Source organism: Bos grunniens, chromosome 10 (genome assembly GCF_055505025.1).
Source record: "Bos grunniens cultivar Pamir isolate PY7600 chromosome 10, Bosgru_T2T1.0, whole genome shotgun sequence".
Classification (NCBI taxonomy): Eukaryota; Metazoa; Chordata; class Mammalia; order Artiodactyla; family Bovidae; genus Bos; species Bos grunniens.
The window spans coordinates 57975785-57995821 of record NC_141174.1 but is presented as its reverse complement, the minus strand read 5'-3'; the positions used below and the strand labels follow the sequence as shown (position 1 = coordinate 57995821).

General features: G+C 41.0%; 1 protein-coding gene and 1 long non-coding RNA gene across 9 annotated transcripts in view; one reads left to right on the top strand and one right to left on the bottom strand.

The window, feature by feature from the left end:
• The window catches only part of ZNF609 (zinc finger protein 609), a 201072-nt gene that overhangs the window by 40775 nt on the left and 140260 nt on the right, over positions 1–20037 (bottom strand). For 6 of the 8 annotated variants that reach the window (XM_086321485.1, XM_086321487.1, XM_086321488.1 and 3 more), the window contains one exon: positions 14143–14368. In XM_086321485.1, coding sequence (XP_086177611.1) covers positions 14143–14368 — 226 coding nt within the window. Of the gene's footprint in view, positions 1–920; positions 1060–5438; positions 5841–14142; positions 14369–20037 lie in introns of those variants that run through there. The other 2 variants (XM_086321492.1, XM_086321491.1) reach the window with 2 other exon arrangements.
• LOC147364595 (uncharacterized) lies at positions 5838–19984 on the top strand. Its single transcript, XR_015134745.1, has 2 exons — positions 5838–5975; positions 19514–19984. It is a non-coding gene; the product is annotated as an uncharacterized LOC147364595 (long non-coding RNA).

The following is a 20037-nucleotide window of genomic DNA, read 5'->3' as shown; positions in this document are numbered from 1 at the left end:
TCCAGGAGCCCTTTACTAACATTCTAAGTAGAAATCTGTTAAGTTATCCAATAGAGCAATTTGGGATAAAGTCTTCTGCAGAAGTGTTTGAAACCTATGGAGCGGTGGTTCCCAGCTTGCTGCACATTGGATGTACCTGGAGATCTTTAAAAAAATATTGACACCTGGCTCCCACCTACAGTCATTCTGATTTCATTTAACTCGGTGAGACCTCAGCATCAGGGCTTTTTAAGTCCCTGCCCCCACATTCTAATGGGCAGCAAAGGTGTTCTAGGCATGACAGAAAACAAATATCCTAAACCCTTATTTCTGGGATCCTCTGGGGCAGAATGAGCCAAACAAAGTACAAAGGTAATACCCATCAGCCGGGAACCCTTTTCACATGACTATGGTGTTTTCTTTTTTTTTTTCGACTATGGTGTTTTCTCTCCACAGAAATTCAAGTAAAATAATAGAGACCAGCTGAAACCATTATCAGGCAAGTACCAATTAGGGTAGTAGGTTAGGTAGATCTGATGCTAAAACTCTAAGCAGGAAAACTATATTCAAGTATACGTTAGAGGTGTAAGGCCAAAGTGGAACATCCACCCAGTGTAATCCACTCCACCCCCAGACCATGGGGACCAAGAGGTTGAGGAGGAAAGCTAAAGATCTAACAGTTCCTCCTCCCACCTACAAGTTCCCACACCATGGAAACTGTGTAAGTGTAACAGAGGCTGCTTCACCACACCCTTAAATCTCACACCCTCCCTTTCATCTTGGTAAGGCAACCACACTGTATACCCAGTGGGTATACAGAGAGAGGTGGCTCAGAGAGACCATCACGCCTTTGGTTGTCCATCTGAAGTCTTTATCTGAAAACCTCTGGGTCTAAGAAGGAAGGTATCATCTCAGTGGGACAGTTTTGAGGAAATACTTGCCTGGGGTTGAGATGGAATCACACTTGGCCACAGTTTTACTGCTTTTAAGACCTTGTAGGAAGAATCAAGATAAGAACATAGCTAGGGGATAGCCTACAAGAGGTACTTTTCCTTTCAGCCCTCTTCAGCTAGAGGTTGAGAGAGGTAAGTAGCTGCTGAAGCTTCTTTGTCTTGCTGGTAATCTCCACTTGGCATTTTCACGGTTTGTTAACAGAGCAGAACTGAACCACATTGTGGCTCTCAGAGCCAAGGAGGGGAGGAGGGGAAAGTAATGTAGCAGAGGAACAGCTGGGATCATGGGGTGGATGCTCTTCTGCCCAGACTGGCTTGGGAAGCAATGCCTCTCATTAGTATGTGCAGTTCTAGATTTCCTTCCTTTCTCTAACTTGTGACAAAAATTATTCTGAAATTTTCGATGGCCTCTGTTATGGGCTGAATTGTGTCCCCATCAGCCCAAAAAAAGGTTGACTACTGAAGTCTGAACTCCCAGTACTTCAGACTGTGACCTTATTTTGAAACAGGGTCCTTACAGAGATAATCAAATTTCAATGAGGTTATTTAAATGGGCTCTAATCCAATATGACTGGTGTCCTAATAAAAAGGATAAATTTGGACATAGTGACAGATGCACTCAGAAAGAAGAAAATGTGAAGGCACACAGGGAAAAGAAAGCCATGTGAGGGACTTCCTGGTGGGCCAGTGGTTAAGACTCCACACTTCCAGTGCTTCCACTGCAGGGGGTGCGAGTTCAATCCCTGGTCTGGGAACTAAGATCCCACATGCCATGGTGTGGCAAAAAAACAAAGAAAAGAAAAGAAAGCCATGTAACTGGAGTGATGGCACCTACAAGCCAAGGGACAAAAAGGATTGCTGCAAACACCAGATGCCAGAAGAAGCAAGGCAAGACTCTCCCCTTGAACTGCCAGAGAGAGCACAGCTCTGCCAACACCTGAATTTCTGACTTCTAGCCTCCAGAACCATGAGACGATAAATCTGTCATTTTAAGTCACCCAACTTTTGGCACGTTGTTATGGCAGCCCACCAACAGCAGAGTGGTATTGATTAAACAGGTCAGATTTTACTTTAACTAGCTTCAGTGAATTACTGCCACTAGCCAAGGAGATTATAGTCCAGGTCAGCAGTTCACCAACAAGGTAGGTGGAGAACAGTGGTGATGGCAGCAAATCATAAATCTTGGGAACTGTTTCACAATAAACATGCCCAAGCTCCATCCTGAACCTGATGATTCAGAATATGAGCATGGGGGAGGGGTGCGGAGGGTAGCCAACATGTATTTTAAACAATCTCCTCAAGTGATATCACTGACTTTCTCTGATTTTGCACCACCTGCCAACTGAGTAATACTAAGCTTAAATAAAAGGATAAAACTTTAGGTCTTCCCCTAAATTGATCTGTAGATTCAATGTAATTCCAATCAAAATTCTCAACAGGTTCCCCCCTGACCCAAGTAAAAGTTCACAAGCTGATCCTAAAATTTATATGGAAATACCAAAGGCCAAGGACAGCCAAGGCAATCCTGAAGTACCATAAAGTTGGAGGATTTACACTACTAGATAGCAAGACGTATGAAGTTATAGTCATTTAGACAGGGTAGCACTGACACAGACTAGACAAATGGATGACCAGAACAGAAGAGAGAGCCTAGAAATAAATCCACTTATATATCAGTTGATTTATGACTTATGTGACACTGAAGTTCAGTGGGGGAAAGGATGGTCTTTTCAGTAAGGTGCTAGGTCAGTTAGGTATCCATATGAAAAAAACAGAATCTTGGCTCCTTATTCACACCCTAAACAAAAATCAAATTCAGATACTTTACAGATCTAAAGGGGAAAAGAAAAACAATAAAATTTCAGGAAAAAAAAGGAGAATATCTTCATTATTTTGGGAAAGGCAAAGTTTTCTTAAACAGGACATAAAAAGCATTAACTAAAAAAAAAAAAAGAAACCAAAAAAACTAGCCTTTATACAGAGAACTTCCATTCATGAAAAGGTACCATTAAGAGAAAATACAGGAAACAGGAGAAGATATTTATGATATGTACATCGAACAAAGGACTCCAAACCATACTATAAAGAGAACTCCTAACAAATCAGTAAGAAGAAAACATACAGCCCAATTCAAAAATAGATAAAAGATTTGAACATGTACTTCACAAAATGGGATTTCCAAATGTCCAATAAGTATATGCTTAATTTCATGACTTATCATGGAGATGCAAATTAATACTATAGTGAGATACCATTACCCATCAACCAGAATGGCTAAAATGAAAAAGACATAATGTCAAGTGTTGACAAGGATACAGAGCAACCAGGATTCTAATTGGAAGTAGGAGTTATAAATTGGTTCAGACACTTTGGGAAATTGGCAACATCTATTAAAACTGATCATATGTTTACCTTATGACCTAGGAATTTCATTCCTAAATATATACAGAATAGAAATGTGTACATATATTCCCCCAAAAGACATGTACAAAAATTTTCACAGCAACACTTTTCATAATAGCTCCAAACTGAAAACAACCCAATGTCCATCAACAACTGAGTAAATAAGTAGTGTTATATTCACACTATATTCACGAAATACTGTTAAAAAAAAAGAGAGAGAGAATAAACAAAGTACAACTACATGCAACAACATGATGAATTTCACTGGCATAATGCTGAACAGCTACAAGGATATACAAACACACAAGTAAGTACATATTCTATTTAGGTTCAAAATGGGTAACACTATCTTGAAAACTCAAGGACCTGTATAATACTTTTATTTATATTATTGTTGAATAAGATCTATTAACATAAAAACAAAGACTTGGGGTTTGTGACTCCTGTAGGTCAGTGCCAGGATCAGCTGGAATGCAGACTAATTTTACCCTTTAGGCAGTCTGTCCAGCCTCCAGTGTGGCAGACCAGTCTGGAATCTAAAGCAGCAGCATGTGAGGGTGGGGGTGGGGTTCCCACTTTCTTTCTCCATATTGATACTTGATTTTGGTAGATTTAAAAAATACAACAATTCAAAGGAACACAGTAAAAGCTAAAAAGCAGAGGCGAGTTTGCTAAATGGGAAGATGCACTGTGTTCCAAGTGTACTGAATGAAATAGGAAAAATTTCAAAAGATGGGAATAATCAGAGTCAAATAAGGAGAAAGCAGGTTGTTCACTGAATTAGTTCAGGGTTAAAACTTTCATTTGATTATGAACTCAATGGGGGTAGAAAATTATTTGATAGCAGTCTTTCAGGCTTTTTCGAGACATCCTTAAGAGAAAATAGAGTACAACTTGTGGGAGGGGAACTGCTCAATTTCTCACCATAGCCTTTTTGTCATAGACCTTGTTGCTATGGAGAAGGCCATGAAGGCAGCAACTGAGGGAAATAAAGGATCTGGCAGCAGTAAGCACAGGGACAGTGGTTTAAACAGAAATTCCTTATGTAATTAGCAAGTAGCAGCGCCTATAAATGACACACTTTCCATTTTTTCTTAACCCCTAACCCTCTAAAAGTACATGGGCCTGGCTTGCCACTGTAATTTCAGAGGAGCCTAAATGGGCCTAACAAAGCCCAAGCCTGGCAGACAAAACACATGGCCATTTAGCAGGGCTGCCTCATGCCAGGGGGAAGCATCTACCTACCTACCCTATCCTGGGGAAATTATCTCCAGCTGCCTAAATTACAAAGTTGATGCCCTATGATTTCTTTGTTCTGAAAAGCCTAAGGGAGATGGGATAATGAAGTAGCAGAAGAGGTAGAGAACAGCCTCTCGTTTCACAGAGTAGTCAAGAGACAGAGAGGGGGTGCGAGGCGAGAGAGAGAAAGAATATGAGACTCTCACTGGTGTCATTAAGAGGCAGCAGCAGCGACCTGCAAGCAAAGCTCTGTCTAAACTGGTCTGAAACTACTGCTGTGGGAGAAAAAGGCTAGTTGCCAAGTTTGTTAACAGCTTCTGCCCATCATAGTTACAGCAGCTTTAACAATCAGGGCAGGGCCAGGACCTGTTTTGAGCAGCACTGTTAGCACTGAAACAGGAGGGTACAACGACATCTTCAGCAGATCTCGCCACAACCAATGATGAACAAAGACAATCCCTCTTCTGTTCCACACAAATGATCAGAGAATCATAAATATCAGAACAGAAAGGACCACAGAGCTATGCAGTCCACCCTCTTCATTTTACAAATGAGCAAACTAAATCCCAGACCAGTTAAATAACCTCATCAACAGGACAAGAAAATGTGAAGGTCTCTAACAGGGTCCTTCTCCCTTGGAATCATACGTCAAAGCTGAATTAGCTGGGGACAGTGATCAGCCCCCCACTTTAGACCAGAACTATATTTACTGCCTAGGTATCACTTACCAAGGTTTACACAGAAGTATCAGGAACTAAACTGTTAAAGGATAGCATTAGTAACAACATGGGTCTTTTTTTCAGCCCATCTGAGAAGCTTCTGTTACTGAAATATCAAAAGAATCTCATTTGAAATAACTCTTACCTATCTGGCAAGCCCAAATCCTGGCCACCTTGTTGCCTGATTGTCCTTTGCTGGCGGGCAGGGAGGAGGTAGGTAAGAGTGCACAAAAGAATCTCTCTGTTTGGAGATTAGTTTATTTTGCAATTTGCAAAATGCAACTCAAAAAATAGTCTGTAACTGAAATTTTTCCTTAGGGCTTTGGGATTCAAATACATGACAGTGGACAGATAACATGATCCATCAGGGTGTACAAACATGTAACTGCCCTAAAGCATCCCCTAGGAGTAAACTGCTAGGTGGGAAGAATGTGCTGGCTGTTGCTTTGCTGTATAGGAGGCGCTGGGAGAAAGTTAAGTCTTGATTTCCCTAATGTTTCCTTTGTGTGTCTGCTGTTGCCATGTGGTGGTCTGTTGCTATGAAGATCTGTGGTGCCAGACAATGGCTGCTAGACTCTTTATGACTGTGCTATGGGTACAGCTGATTCTGCAGGAGTCAGGCTGGTAAGCAACTGGCTAAGCAGTGGAGAAACCCCGGTCACTGTGAACCATCTCTCTCTAGGTAAGTGCTGCCCGAGGCGAGGCTGAAGGTGAAAGAGTATTAATCAAGCTAAGGAAAAAGAATAATCAGAGGCGATTTTGAGACCCATCTTAACTCTTCAGCGTGCTTGTGCTTAGTCTCTCAGTCGTGTCCAACTCTCTGTGACCCCATGGACTGTAGCCACCAGGCTCCTCTTTCCATGGGGATTCTCCAGGTAAGAATACTGGAGTGGATTGCCATGCCCTCCTCCAGGGGATCTTCCTAACCCAGGGATCGAACCCAGGTCTCCTTCATTGCAGGCGAATTCTTTATCATCTGGACTACCAGAGAAGCCCAAGAATACTGGAGTGGGTAGCCGTTCCCACAGGGCATCTTTCTGACCCAAGAATCGAACCAGCGTCTCCTGCATTGCAGGCAGATTCTTTACCAGCTGAGCTATCAGGGAAGCCCCAACTTTTCAGTACAAATATCTAAAATTAGATTATTTCACAGTTCACATACATACTTTCTTATATCAGAATCACAGAGTAACCAAGGGTAACTATCAAGGTTATCATCTTCATGCAAGATTAATGGACAGCCTCTTCGTTTTAGTGAGAACAACAAAGACCCACAGCTGGGATATGTAAGCAGATGAGGATAAAGAAGCGCTGAAGCAGGTTCTCAGCGGAGCTACCACAGGCAAACTAACTTCCTGCTAAGCAAAACCACTGCCTACTACTCTGATAATGAGAAAACTTCGGCCCACAGACCGAAGTACAGGGCTGAACCACCGAGTCTGAAGCAGGGCCAATTGTTCTGCTAGGTAACAGGGGCCACAGTACACAGAAATCACCCGGGGTCTTGGAGATGTCACCTATTTACCTGCCCTCATCCTCCTCCATAGATAACCTTTCTTTCCATCTCAGAGCACATATACACTTTCAGAATATTTGTAATTTAAAGACCACCTAGCCCCCATGATGTTCAATATGGTAAACCACTAGCTATAAAGAATATTTAAATTTAATAAAAATTAAAATTCAGTTCCTCAGTTCAGTGAGCCACATTTCAGGTGCTCAAATATCATGTGTCACTAGACTATCATTTTGGAGAGTCTCTTTCCTCCACAAAAAGTTCTACTGGACAGGACAGATCTAGCCCAAGGTCCCATAAATTAGAAATCTCATGCCAGGAGAAGTTCAGAGACTTATCCACGATCACACTGCTTGCTAACTGTATAATCTGTTCTGGAATCCAACTCTCCAGACTCTAGTTCAGAGGTATTTGTTCTGTACTACTATGCCTTTAGAGCACTATTATTCCTTGGAACAACTCACCTTAAACAGCTGCAGACACTCTTAGCTGCTGGACTAAAAATATATACCCTGATGTGGAGCTGGGGATGCGCAGCCTTTTCATGTTTGTGCGCATGGATGACAAAACCTTTTCCAATCACAAAAATCGAGAACTTTCTCCTACCCACCAAATCATTAAGCTAGAATTCAGCTTTGGAAGACAGGCCAAACTTATCATAGACCTTTTCATACCCTCTGACATACCAGGGATTTGTATTCCTTCCTACTTCAAAACTGTGGTCTTAGGGCTTCCCTGGTGGTCCAGTGGTTAAAATCCACCTTGCAACGCAGGGGACATGGGTTCAATCCCTGGTCCAGGAAGACCCAACATGCCTTGGAGCAACTGAGCCCTCATACTCCAACTACTGAGCCCACAGGCTTAGAGCCTGTGCTTGACAGTAAGAGAAGGCACCACAGCGAGAAGCCTGCACACTGCAACAAAGAGCAACAACCCCCCCCGCCCCCCGCCATGCTGCAGTTGCTTTTAAGTCAATCTTAAAAACGAAAAGTATACCCCATTAAAAAAAATTGGTCTTACAGCATTACAACTTCTGTCTTTCCAATTTCAGAGATGTTTTAAGCAGGTTTTCTACATGGAATGGGAGGATGAACCTAGATAGATTATCAAAACTTTTTTTTTTTACCAGCAGAATCCTCTTCAAATATAGTTTTTCAAAGGAGTTTAACACATAAATCATCCAAAAGTAGAATGGCTCTGGGTTGCATCTGGTTGGGTAGCAGAGGTGGAGCTGGAGCCTGCCCACTCAACACCTCTCACCCCTTATGACTGCTTCTGAGGTTCCTCCATGCTCATGTTGCTCAGAGAATAACTTCAAACCATTTCCTCTGAAAATGTCTGAAGGTTCTATCTCTGACTTTTATAATCTCAAAAGACTGAAGGTGGAAGTCACTGTTTTTTTTTTTTTTAAAGAAAGTATTCAATACCTTACAAAATCCCTCATTATTTTTGATCAATACATAGCAAATGAGCCCGAGAGGCTAATAAAAAATTACCATTTTTACCTACATGCCTAGAACATATGGGTACAAGCACAATTTTATTAATCAAATATTTACTGATTATTTTACTTTTTGTGTAAAGACTGAATTAGTTCTTGGGAGAAATAAAATGATACATAAAATGTGGTTTCTGGTTTCAACCATCTTATAATTTAATAAAGGAGAAAAGATACATAGGAATTGTGGGTGGCATATATTCATGTCACTGTAGTCCTAGAAGAGAAAGAGGATGGTGCAGAATAAATGTATGAAGAAGTAAAGGTCAGACCCCCAAAATTTGGAAAAAGAAATTCACAGACTTAAGTGAACTCCGAAACAGGATAAGCCCAAAGAAGTCCATGTTAGACACATCACACGTCATGATCAAAATGCTGAAAATGACAGAAAAGCTTTGAAAGCAACCAGGGGAAAATAACATATTACTTACAGGGGAACAACTTAAATACATTTAAAGGTGTATTTCTCAGAAACCATGATAGCCAAAAGGAAGTAAAACACTTTTAAAGTGCTAAAAGAAATGTAAACCTAGATTTCTATATAAGAAAAAAATTTTTTAGGAATAAAAGTGAAATAAAGGCATTCTCTGAGAATTAATAGGCAGTGGACCTACTCTAAAAGAATTAATAAAGGAGAATCTTCAGACAGAATGCAAACAACAGAGGGGACTCAGAACATTAGCAATGGAGGAAGAACAACAGAAATGTGAAGTGTCTGGGTAAATATAATAAACTAGTTTCTTGAATTCTTTAAAGTATAAAAGATGACTGAAAGGGAAAAAAATTTAAGTGGTCTGATGGGGTTTTCAGTGTATTAGATGTAATACATAAAACCAGGGGTTTGTAAACTTTTTCAAAAGCTTGACAAAAGGAAATGGATTAGGTGGGAGGCAGATGCTGTTTTACTTTTCTCCTTTGTTTCCAAGCCTGAAGAGTATATGTGATAGCTAGAGCTACATTAGCAATTTCACAATAAGTAAGTAACTTGAAGGAGCCTGGAACACTGATTACACTGAAGCCATCATACCAGCCTTAGATTGCCTACCTTTAGAATTTTCATACATTTACACCATTTTCTGTTTCTAGCAGCCAAACTTCATTCTTAACTCAATGTTTCAACTTTCCCCACTGTGGCACACACAGTAAATGAAAAAACACACTCTGGATAAAGCTGCTTGTCTGGAGGAAAAGGGACGTGGCGGGCACCAGCTGCCACAGGTCCCACCCTAGAGCACACTGAAACAGAAATGGCCAATACGTCAGCATCCTAAAACCCATCAGGAGTTTCCACCTAATGAGTAAAAGGAGGAAGAGGGACTGACACAAGAGAAGCAGAATGACCAATTTAGAAAGAAACATGGGAATCTGGGGAAGTTCCATATTACAAAAGGAAGAGAGGTGAGTTCAGAGAATGAATAAATAGCAGAGCTTCTAAAAGCCTAGGAAGAGCAGAGAGAAAGACCTAGGAAGAGCAGACCTTTGGAAAGCAGATGATCACTGGTATGAGAAATGTTTCAGACAAATGGTAGCAGAAGAAATCTGACGGCAAGATAGATGATAAAGGGCAGGTAAAAAGAGACTGAAAACAGCAATAGCAAGAAGTGAAGAAAAGGGGAGAGGTCAGTAGTTCAAAGGGGTAGCAATGATGAGGAAAATATTTTCACTATAAGGAAGTATTGAAGAGGGAAAGAGCTTAAACAGAAGTGGAAAGCATGAAGATGAAGAAAAAAGTAGATAAAATTCAAGGTGTCAAGTCAAAGAATCTTTGGAATAAGAGATAAAGGAAGTAACAGCATAAGAAAAATACACTTTAATAAAGAGGAGGGAAGCTAGAGAACTTAGGTGGGTGGCTTTGATCTTAGTTATTTAAGAGCACAAGGAGAGAATGAATTGGACTGATGAAATCTTGAGAATGAAGTAAGTCCTGTGGAATGCAAATGTAATAGAGAGATGAAGGGATTGCCAAGCAGCACTGCAAGCTCATTTTATGTCAGCCAGCATAAACTTGCATCAAAAACAGCTCAGTTTTGTGAATTCTTTCATTGTCAGTCTAGGATTGGGGCTGAAAAATGGGAGGTGGAGATTTCCTGAATTTGAGACTGGCAAGATAAGCAGATTAATTTTCTGTTCTATATAAACAAGTGTATAATAAAATTTCATCAATGGTATTAATATTTTTCAGTCTTCACTCTCATGATTGACATATGAAACCATTCATTTTCAAGATGCCATAGTCAACTAGTATTGAATCCATGCTGATTTCAAGGTTTAAAGCCATAAATTATAATAACAAGCTTGGATATGTCCTTATTGGTCATCCAATTCCACTATACTTAAGATATGAGGTAACTAAGGTCCAAAGAAGTTAAGAAACTTGTCCAAGGTCACAACAATAGTGGCAGAAACATAGAGGTCTCCTGATTTTCACTCCAGGGCTCTTTCCAGTATATCACAAATTTGTCTAGAAAGCACATTTGCCAAAGTAAAATATATCACTAGTGATGGCCTTCGACCTAGTGCTGCAGTTTAGAAAGGAGAATCTGTAGCACTTTCTGGAATTCTTATCTAATAAGTCAGCTCTGCCTTTCTTTAAAATACCATAGAAGCCAGTAAGCAATTTTGCCTCAACAGAAGTATATGGTCTTATACACTGAGGTTTCTTATACATTGTTTCCAGGACCGTGGGTTAAGGTAACATTTGTGAACCAGAAATAGACTTGGGACCTGTTATTTTGATTTGAAGTAAGGTAGGACAAGGTGAAATCAGGGAGAAGCAGACCTCTGCATAAATGCTAAGAATACATCTCAAAAAACCAAAGGAAGACAACACAGTCCAGGTTATACCTGGGTCTTCTTAATAGTCCTAAAGTTGAGCCTAGTTAAGGAGGATCTTTGTAGATGCCGATTGAATTACGAACAACCTAAAAAGAGATGAGATCTGCAGGAATTTCAAAATGCCTCCAAGGTAAGGTTTACAGTGAGAAATAGGAAAGAAAGAAGCAACAATGCAGAACAGGTAAGCAAAGAAATCAGGAAGAACTCAGGCCATGACCCCTACACCTGTTCTCTGCAAGGGGGCTCAGTTCTACAGGGAGCGCAGGACCCTCCATTCCCCTCGGAGCCCAAACATTTATAGTTTCTCTCTAAGGCAGAAGGGCTTTTCAGTTTGAAGACAGCAGTCTGCTGGGCAAAGAGACAGAAAGTATAAAAAACTGGGGTAGCAGACAAGAAACCTACACGGCAGGACTTTTTTTTTTAAAGTACATATATATAGTTCTTACTATATATATACTGGAAACGGACTCAGTATACTAGGTCTTCTAGATTTGCCAAGAATGACCCTTGCAGGAAATCTCTGTTATCTAAAGATGAAAAGGAATGTGAACCAGCTCTGATCCCAATTCAGACCTTTGTCAACAGACAGTACAGGTGAAGGCCCTCTGGGACGGCCAGAAAGCAGAGTAGAGTGTGTCACTCGAGAACAGTTCTCTTTCCCTTGGGATGAAAGAAAAAGAAGAGAAGAATAAGCCCTGAAACACAATATGTTAAGTGGGGAAAAATACAGTATTAAAAGTAAGAGAACTAACATCTTACAGGTTTAAATAAATTAGAATGATCTTAAACTTGGTGAAAATAATATTTATTCCGAGTTTCAGAGAAGGTATAGAATTCTGGAAAGTATCTAGTACATATATCCTAACATAGATCCAGAAATGACAATGAGATGGTATAAGCATCCATTCATTCAAATAAATATTTGTGAGAGCCTGGCACAGGTGCCAGGCATTAAGTACTGGGGATATAATAGTGAGAAAAGAACAGTTCCTGAGCTCACAGAACTTTTAGAACACTGGAAGAAATAGACATTAATAGAAAAATGCTGGGATTTCCCTGGCGGTCCAGTGGCTAAGACTCCCGTGCTGCCAGTGCAAGGGACCTGGGTTCAATCCCTGCTCAGGTAACTAGATCCCACATGCTGCAAGACCTGGCACAGCCAAATAAATAATATGTTTTAAAAACAGAAAAATGTAATTATACACAATATTACAAATTGTGGCAAGTGCTGTGAAAGTACACAGGGTGCACTGAAAGTGTGTGACAGGGGAACTTGCTAATAGGCTGCCAGTGACAGCCAAGAGTCTTTCATAACAAACAATTAAAAAAAAAATCTATGCTAACATCCCCCTAGTAGGGAGGGAGAACAAGAATCCCCAGATAAAAAGGTAACCATTGTTCTCAGGAGAGGGAAAAGGTTATTAGCTTCATTCTAACAGCTTTTATCAGGTTTACATACACGAAAAGTATATTGCCCTTGGAGAAAATCACTACTATAAAGATGGGTGGAATACAGTAAATTGGCAAGAGATTGATGTTTTTTATCTTCAATATACTGAAGTAATAGGCCCTGAAGTTTGCTTGGTGGCACAGAGCTGTGATCTGGATATGTTTGTAATTCCAACAGACTCTGGCTGTTCAGACACATGGCCATAGGCAGACGACATTTTTAAAATCAGAGATAGCCACTTGTGATTTCCAGACTGTATACTGTATACACACTTACAGTGTCAACTTCTAGGTCAACCTCTCTCTTCACAGTTTCTAACACAATGGGATTATTTTCTTCTTCTTTTTGCATTATGGTCTCAGACACACAATAAAACCTCATCAGCAATGTTATTCTGAAAGCTGAAACTTTACTATATTGCTAACAACAAGAGAGCCAATAACACAGAATTTTTAACCTGTATCACATCAGTGCCTACTGCATGGAAAACTGAATCACAACAAAATATTTAGAGAAACAGAATTTTTTTTTTTTTTTTTTTTACTGGAATGATTAAAATGAAATGCCTGAATTTCCATGGGCAGACTGACAAGATAGCTTATGATAATCAGAGATAATTAGCTGTGCTCCTCTGGGCTTCTAAACTCCTCAGAGTGGTGATGCTTTGAAAGCCTGGTTACTGATGCAAAGACCTGATGGGACTCTGAGGCCCAGCCTCTCTAACCACACATTCTTCGACAAGGACTTGGATTCTTTATAAAAAGAATGTATACTGAAATCAAATTGCCATAGATGGTACCAAGGGGATCTAAAATATCTGGTTAAGTCCCTTTGCACCCCTAATTTTTCAGGTTAACAAACTTTCAAAACAGAAGAGATTCTGTTGTCAGGGACAAGCGGAACATCCAAGCAGCAGCACCCTACAGTGAGCCAACTGCTTGCTGAAAGCCTGAAAACAAGACCATGTAAACAGTTCCCTATTGCCTGGGCCTATAAAATCTGTACTAAGTGACAGATGCATAAAGTGGTGTGGGTGGCTGGGCAATGAGGCAACTAGTAGGAAGGAGCTGGCTGTGCCTCCAGGTGTTAAAAAAGGCAAGACTTGCATATTCAATGAGTCAATACTAAGTCAAGACTGACTGTTTTCCATTTCCTTGACTCCCACAGCTGCCCTTTTATTACTTTTTCTCTTCAAGCCTGACCCAAAAGTTCATGTATATTCAAATTCTCCCATATAAAATGATAAGAGAGGGAAACAGTATAGATACAGTTTGAGTTATATGGCCAGCACCTATCAAACGACTGCTTAAGTACCAAGGCCAACACTATTGAATGGCTATGAAGGGGAGATAATTAATTTAAAAAAACTGGCAATCTCCAGAAGCTAAGCAATTTTACAGAGAAGTTTGCTATAATCCTCTGGGTAGGCATCACCAGCAAACGATGGTCATATGAGACTCCTAATAAATACTTGGTATTATTTACAACCATCAGTCCTTGATGACAGAAGCAGGTTGAGAAGGTACAGGAAAGCCACATGTAGTACTTACCGTCTTCGGTTTCCTGCCACACGATGCCCTCGAGGTTGACACTTGTCCCAGGTTCGCAGGGGCCCAGGCACTCAGGCTCTGTGGCCAGAGCCACATCACATGTGTTGACCCCAACAGATCGGGTGCGCACCATGATCTGCTCACAGGGGGATGAGATGTCGTTACTGACCACTGGCACCAAAAGGTGCAGTGGCAGCACTGCCGGTGTGGAGACAGGGGACTCCATCTGTGGGGAGAGAGAGCAGCAGATGAGCTGCAAGGAGAGCATTCACAGGAAACAGCTTCTCTGCATTTAATCTAGTCCTACATCCTTTCCTGCCAGAAAGCAGAGGGCGTTAAATATAAGACTTTAGTCCTTATTTTCAAGTTCTAGCTCATGATACCACTATAAATCCGAGTGCACCCTGGGCTAGGAGAAGCTTTATTTCTTATTAACAGCCCTCCTCATAAACTGTGCCTGGCTAAAAGTGTATTAAAAAAATTGTCTCTCTTAAAAATCTGCTGAAAGAGAATCAGGGCCAGACTTCAACAGCAAGAGAAGACAGCACACAGACTGATGAGAAAGAAAGGTTCAGCTTCTGAGGCATGTACTACTGCTGCCACTCTGCTTCTCTGCAACCTATCATTCAACAAATAATACATTAACCAGGTATAAAGTCCAAGAATACATACAGGGATAAAGAGATGGAGAAACATCCAGATCCTAGGAATGCCACTCCAGGAAGACTGGAGCTTTAGTTCATCTTTGGGTAGAAGGAAATGTACTTAAAAGTTACAGGAGGGCTGATGGGGGTTTCTAACCCATAGAGATTATAACAGCGATAGGTTAATGACAATGATAACGATAATGATAGGTTAATGACAATTCACATTTCAGAGTGTGAATCTAACATCAGATGTGCAGAGAAGAAACAGGAGGTACTGTTACTACCCAGAAGCCAATCCACAGCAGTCTGCACATGAAGCTGAATACACACACATACATAAGAGTAGTCAAACACAAGAACCAGCAGTCTGGGACTTCATGGGTTCGATCCCTGGTCCTGGAAAATCACACATGTTGTGGGGCAACTAAGCCCGTGTGCCCCAACTACTGAAACTTGGGCACCCTAGAGCCCATGTTTTGCAACAAGAGAAGCTACCGCGACGAGAAGTTGATGCACAACCACTAGGGAGTAACCCCTGCTCCCCGCAACTAGAGAGAGCCTGCCTGTGGCAACGAGACCCAGCACAGCCCCCACCTCAGGAGAACCAGCAATCTCTACCACCGAAACTAGACCCTCTCACAAGAATGCAGTTTTACTTAGATTCCAAGAAGAAATTAACACATCTAGAGTTAAAAGTTGTAACGAAGAGCAATAATCCCTTAATTCTTCAAACACTAGCATTTATCAGGTTGACAAAGTACCAATTCTGAGTTAATAGTGCCCACATCCTAACTAGCAGATTCCCTGGTATCTCCACCAGTGTCTCCCTGGTGGCTCAGAGGGTAAAGCGTCTGCCTGCAATGCAGGAGACTGGGTTCGATCCCTGGGTCAGGAAGATCCTCTGGAGAAGGAAATGGCAACCCACTCCAGTACACTTGCCTGGAAAATCCCATGGACAGAGAAGCCTGGTAGACTACAGTCCATGGGATCGCAAAGAGTCGGATATGACTGAGCGACATCACTTTCACTTTCACATCCTAACTAAACGGTGTCAATCAGAAGACCTAAAAAAGAGGAGTCAAATATTGGGACACTCTTTCCCTTTTGAAAGACCAGGTTGACTATACTCCTTCAGCAGGCCCACGTTCAGAGTGAGGCACTCATGTGCCCATTATCAAAGCTGCTGCACAGTTCTGCGCCAGGACTTTGGTCCTGAAGTAGTTTACTGCATGACCACCACTCTACCTATAATCCATCTCCCTCATTTTAAACACAAACATGCACACACAAACATCTTCCTGGCCTCAAACACTACCCTGGAAGCCAAGGTCTGGGTATTGAATCCATTCTCTATAAGTAGCTCTGACTTCTTGGCTTGAAAATCAAGTGATATTTGCAGAGTATCACTATCAGAGTCCACAGAATGCTAAAACACTGGTTCTGATTAATTCTGGTCCCTGAATAGCTGCCAAAACATTATCCTTATCTGTTTGTGGTTACACACATCCACCCTGTACTTTCCTAACTCCACCCTTTTCATTAAATGAAAGTGGAAGCCTGTCCAGTGAATCTTCTGCATAATGATAAATGCCAAGAGGCATTTTTGGTCTTTTGTACTCCTGAAAATCAGGCATTTATAATTCAATTTGACAAACTTCTTGGGATGTGTTAGATCCCTGAAAAACTCTTTAAAATTTCTAAGCACAGATTTGAAGGTAAGAACAACAGAAAAAATAAACTGGATTTCCTACTACTCCTGTGTAGTGCTAGACTCTGGATCTAATCATTAAGCCCTCTCAGGAATGCTTTTAGATGATGGTTCATTAACCCTTTGGAAAGAAAGTTTCCTAGAGATTTCACCCATGAGAATTATCAGAAAGGGAAATTAGAGAGTATTCAGATCATCTTTACTCTTAGCCTCGCCTGTTTCTCGGATCTTTCTCTTGGGGAAGAACTGAGATAGAAGTAACTTCAGAGTTAGTTAATATGTGCATTTCCTTTGCTTAGAATTTGTCCCCTTTTCTATACCTTTCTTCTACTAGCAAGAGAAATTCCTGCAAAGTCCTCTTTCTTGAACACAGAAATCGGCCTAAACCTTCTAGGTCACTCCTGTGAACTTTCTGACTGCCTGGCTTGAGCAAGAGAGCTATTGCCAACCTGTCCCATCGCTGAGGCAGCAATCCAAATCAGAGAAGGAAGTCCCCAGGGAGTCACCTACACACACTCTGCCATCAAGAGAGCTCTTTTCCAGAAGTGGTTTCATTTCCTGTTAATTTATTCAGTACTGCTGGGAGGCCAGGGAAAAGATAAGCTACTGACATTCTGGACTTAAAGCTAAGCTCCCAATTCTATACTGACAGATTCAGAAAACAACATCTAAGATGTAAGCACAAAACACCACTGTTGTATTCAAGCAGCTTGTTAAATTAAACCCTAAATATCTGAAGAGAAGAAACTTAGCTGAACTGATCACTAAGAATAACAGAATTAATACATGAGGAGCTGATTAATGTGTGTGTGCACATCAAACTATTCCTAATAATCGAAGTTATTAGTAAGTTACTAAGTAGAGCTCAGCATCTGTTTGTGTGAGGATGACTTTACTTAACTATTTGATTAGTAAAACAGGATTTCTGGGAATGAGGAGAAGGGAGAACATGCACCTTTGGATTTGGAACTACTGTTCAATTTCCTTCTACTTTGCAACAGAAATCTAAGGAGAAATCACAGAGCAGCACAATAATGTTTAATTACAGCTCTAGCTCTGCTAATTACTGTTTGGTCACATCTATAATCTACATTAAGCCATAGTGCATAATAAGCAGCTCTGTGATATTCATCTAATAAACTAGGTGACTTTGTGGGATTTCAAATTCTACTTCTCATTGGAACAAACATAGCTTCATTTATCACTCTCCAGGAGAGGATAAAAATCAAAAAAGGAAGGGGAAAAAAAAAAAAAAATCAAAAAAGGACTCATTTTGCCACCTTTCCTGTATACCTAGGATGCAAAAAGCAGGGATTGTCAAAAGACTGATGCCAGCAGGGAAAATAAGGAATAAAAATAGGAAAAGTTAGGGTCACTGAATACCTTCACAACTATGACAACAGTAAACGCTGGCCAATCAGATTCTGAAATGCTAAGAAGTGCCACCGTGGCTCCAGGGGCTCACTGACACAGGAAGGTAAACAACACAACGAAAGAGAAACCTGAAGAGACAGAAAACGTAAAGATGGAGATCTCTGAAGTTTCCTAGTATTTCGTGTCCTTTATCTTTAATGATACTTCTTTTCAATTCACCTTTAGATATTAGCCTAATAGCACCTATTAGGGATCTGAGTGCTGATAGGCAGGTGACACAGAAATGAGGACTGGGAGAATAAAGAAAGGCCAGAGCCATTAATCGCCCTGCAAGAAGTGATTATATACTGACTTGAGCTGCCTCCCACACTTGAGAGGCACTAATGGAGGAAAAGGCTGCAACATAACTTTAGGGGTAGAAAATGAAGTGAAAAAGTATTTGGGACAGACTCTCTCCTTCACAAATATGAGTCTGATAGCATTACCTTCACACTCAAAAGGCAGAAAGGAAGCTGGTTCTACTGATAACTTCAGTAGCTCTCAGAAACTCCCTTTTATCCAAGAATGAAAGATTATTGGGGATGATGGTTAGATGAGTGTTCAGATTAATCAGAAAAGATTGTGCAGAAAGTAGAATGTCATTAAATATACTAAATACTACATTAATAAGATCACTGGAGTAGGAAATGGCAACCCACTTCAGTATTCTTGATGGGAAAATTCAATGGACAGAGGAGCCTGGTAGGCTACATATACATACAGTCCATGGGGTTGCAAACAGTTGGACACAACTCGGCACGCATGCACACACACACATTAATAAAATCAGTCCTCTTTCTTCAATAATTCCAAAGGTTCTTCAAGATTTTATAGTGACTTGACATTAGTAATACTAACAGTAATGTATGTTCTTGATTCATGGACAAATGTAAGTACTCACCCTGATACAGTACAGCAAACCTGATTTGCTCATAAGGCCATCTTGATGGCTCAGATGGTAAAGGATCTGCCTGTAATGCTGGAGTCTTGGGTTCAATTCCTGGGTTGGGAAGATTCCCTGGAGAAGGGAATGGCTACCCACTCCAGTATTCTTCCTGGAGAATTTCAAGGACAGAGGAGCCTGGCGGGCTACAGTCCAAGGGTCACAAGAGTCGGGCATGACCGAGTGACTAACACACATTATTAAAAAAACCAAGTAATTAAAAATATCCCATTTATCAGTTTATTGTGTTATTTATATTTTTCTCAAGTTAAATATTCATTGGAAGGACTGATGCTGAAGCTCCAATACTTTTTTTGCCACCTGATGCAAAGAGCCAACTCATTGAGAAAAAAGACTCTGATGCCAGGAAAGATTGAGGACATCAGAAGGGTACAACAGAGGATGAGATGGTTGGATGGCATCACTGAATCAATGGACATGAGTTTGAGCAAACTCCTGGAGATAGTGAAGGATAGGGGAGACTGGTGTCTGCAGTCCATGGGGCTGCAAAGAGTTGGACATGACTTGGTGACTGAACAACAACAACAAATTAAAACACAGGGGGAAAAATTCTCAAATTATTTGAATTGCCTTCTATTGATTGGCAATTTGAGATAAAATAAGTTTACTGTATTTTTTTTGTTTTTGTTTTAAATTTAGGGCTGGAACTTCGGTGATGGCCCAGCGGATAAGAATCCTTCTGCCAAAGCAGGGGACCAGGATTTGATTCCTGGTCCAGGAAGATTCCAAATACAGTGGAGCAACTAAGCCCACAGGCCACAACTACTGAAGCCTGCAAGCTCTAGGGACCACAAGTCACAGCTACTGAGCCTATGTGCTGAGACTACTGAAGCCCATGTGCCCTGAAGCCTACTGAGCCTATGTGCTGAGACTACTGAAGCCCATGTGCCCTGAAGCCTACTGAGCCTATGTGCTGAGACTACTGAAGCCCATGTGCCCTGAAGCCTACCGAGCTTATGTGCTGAGACTACTGAAGCCCATGTGCCCCGAAGCCTGTGCTCTGCAACGAGAAGCCACTGCAGCCCCTGCTCGCCACAACTAAGAAAGCCTGTGCAAAGCTCTGAAGACCCATGCAGCCAAAGATAAATAAATAAATGTATTTAAAAAAAATATGGGGGGCTTCCTTGGTGGTCCAGTGAATTTGCCTTGCAATGCAGCAGATG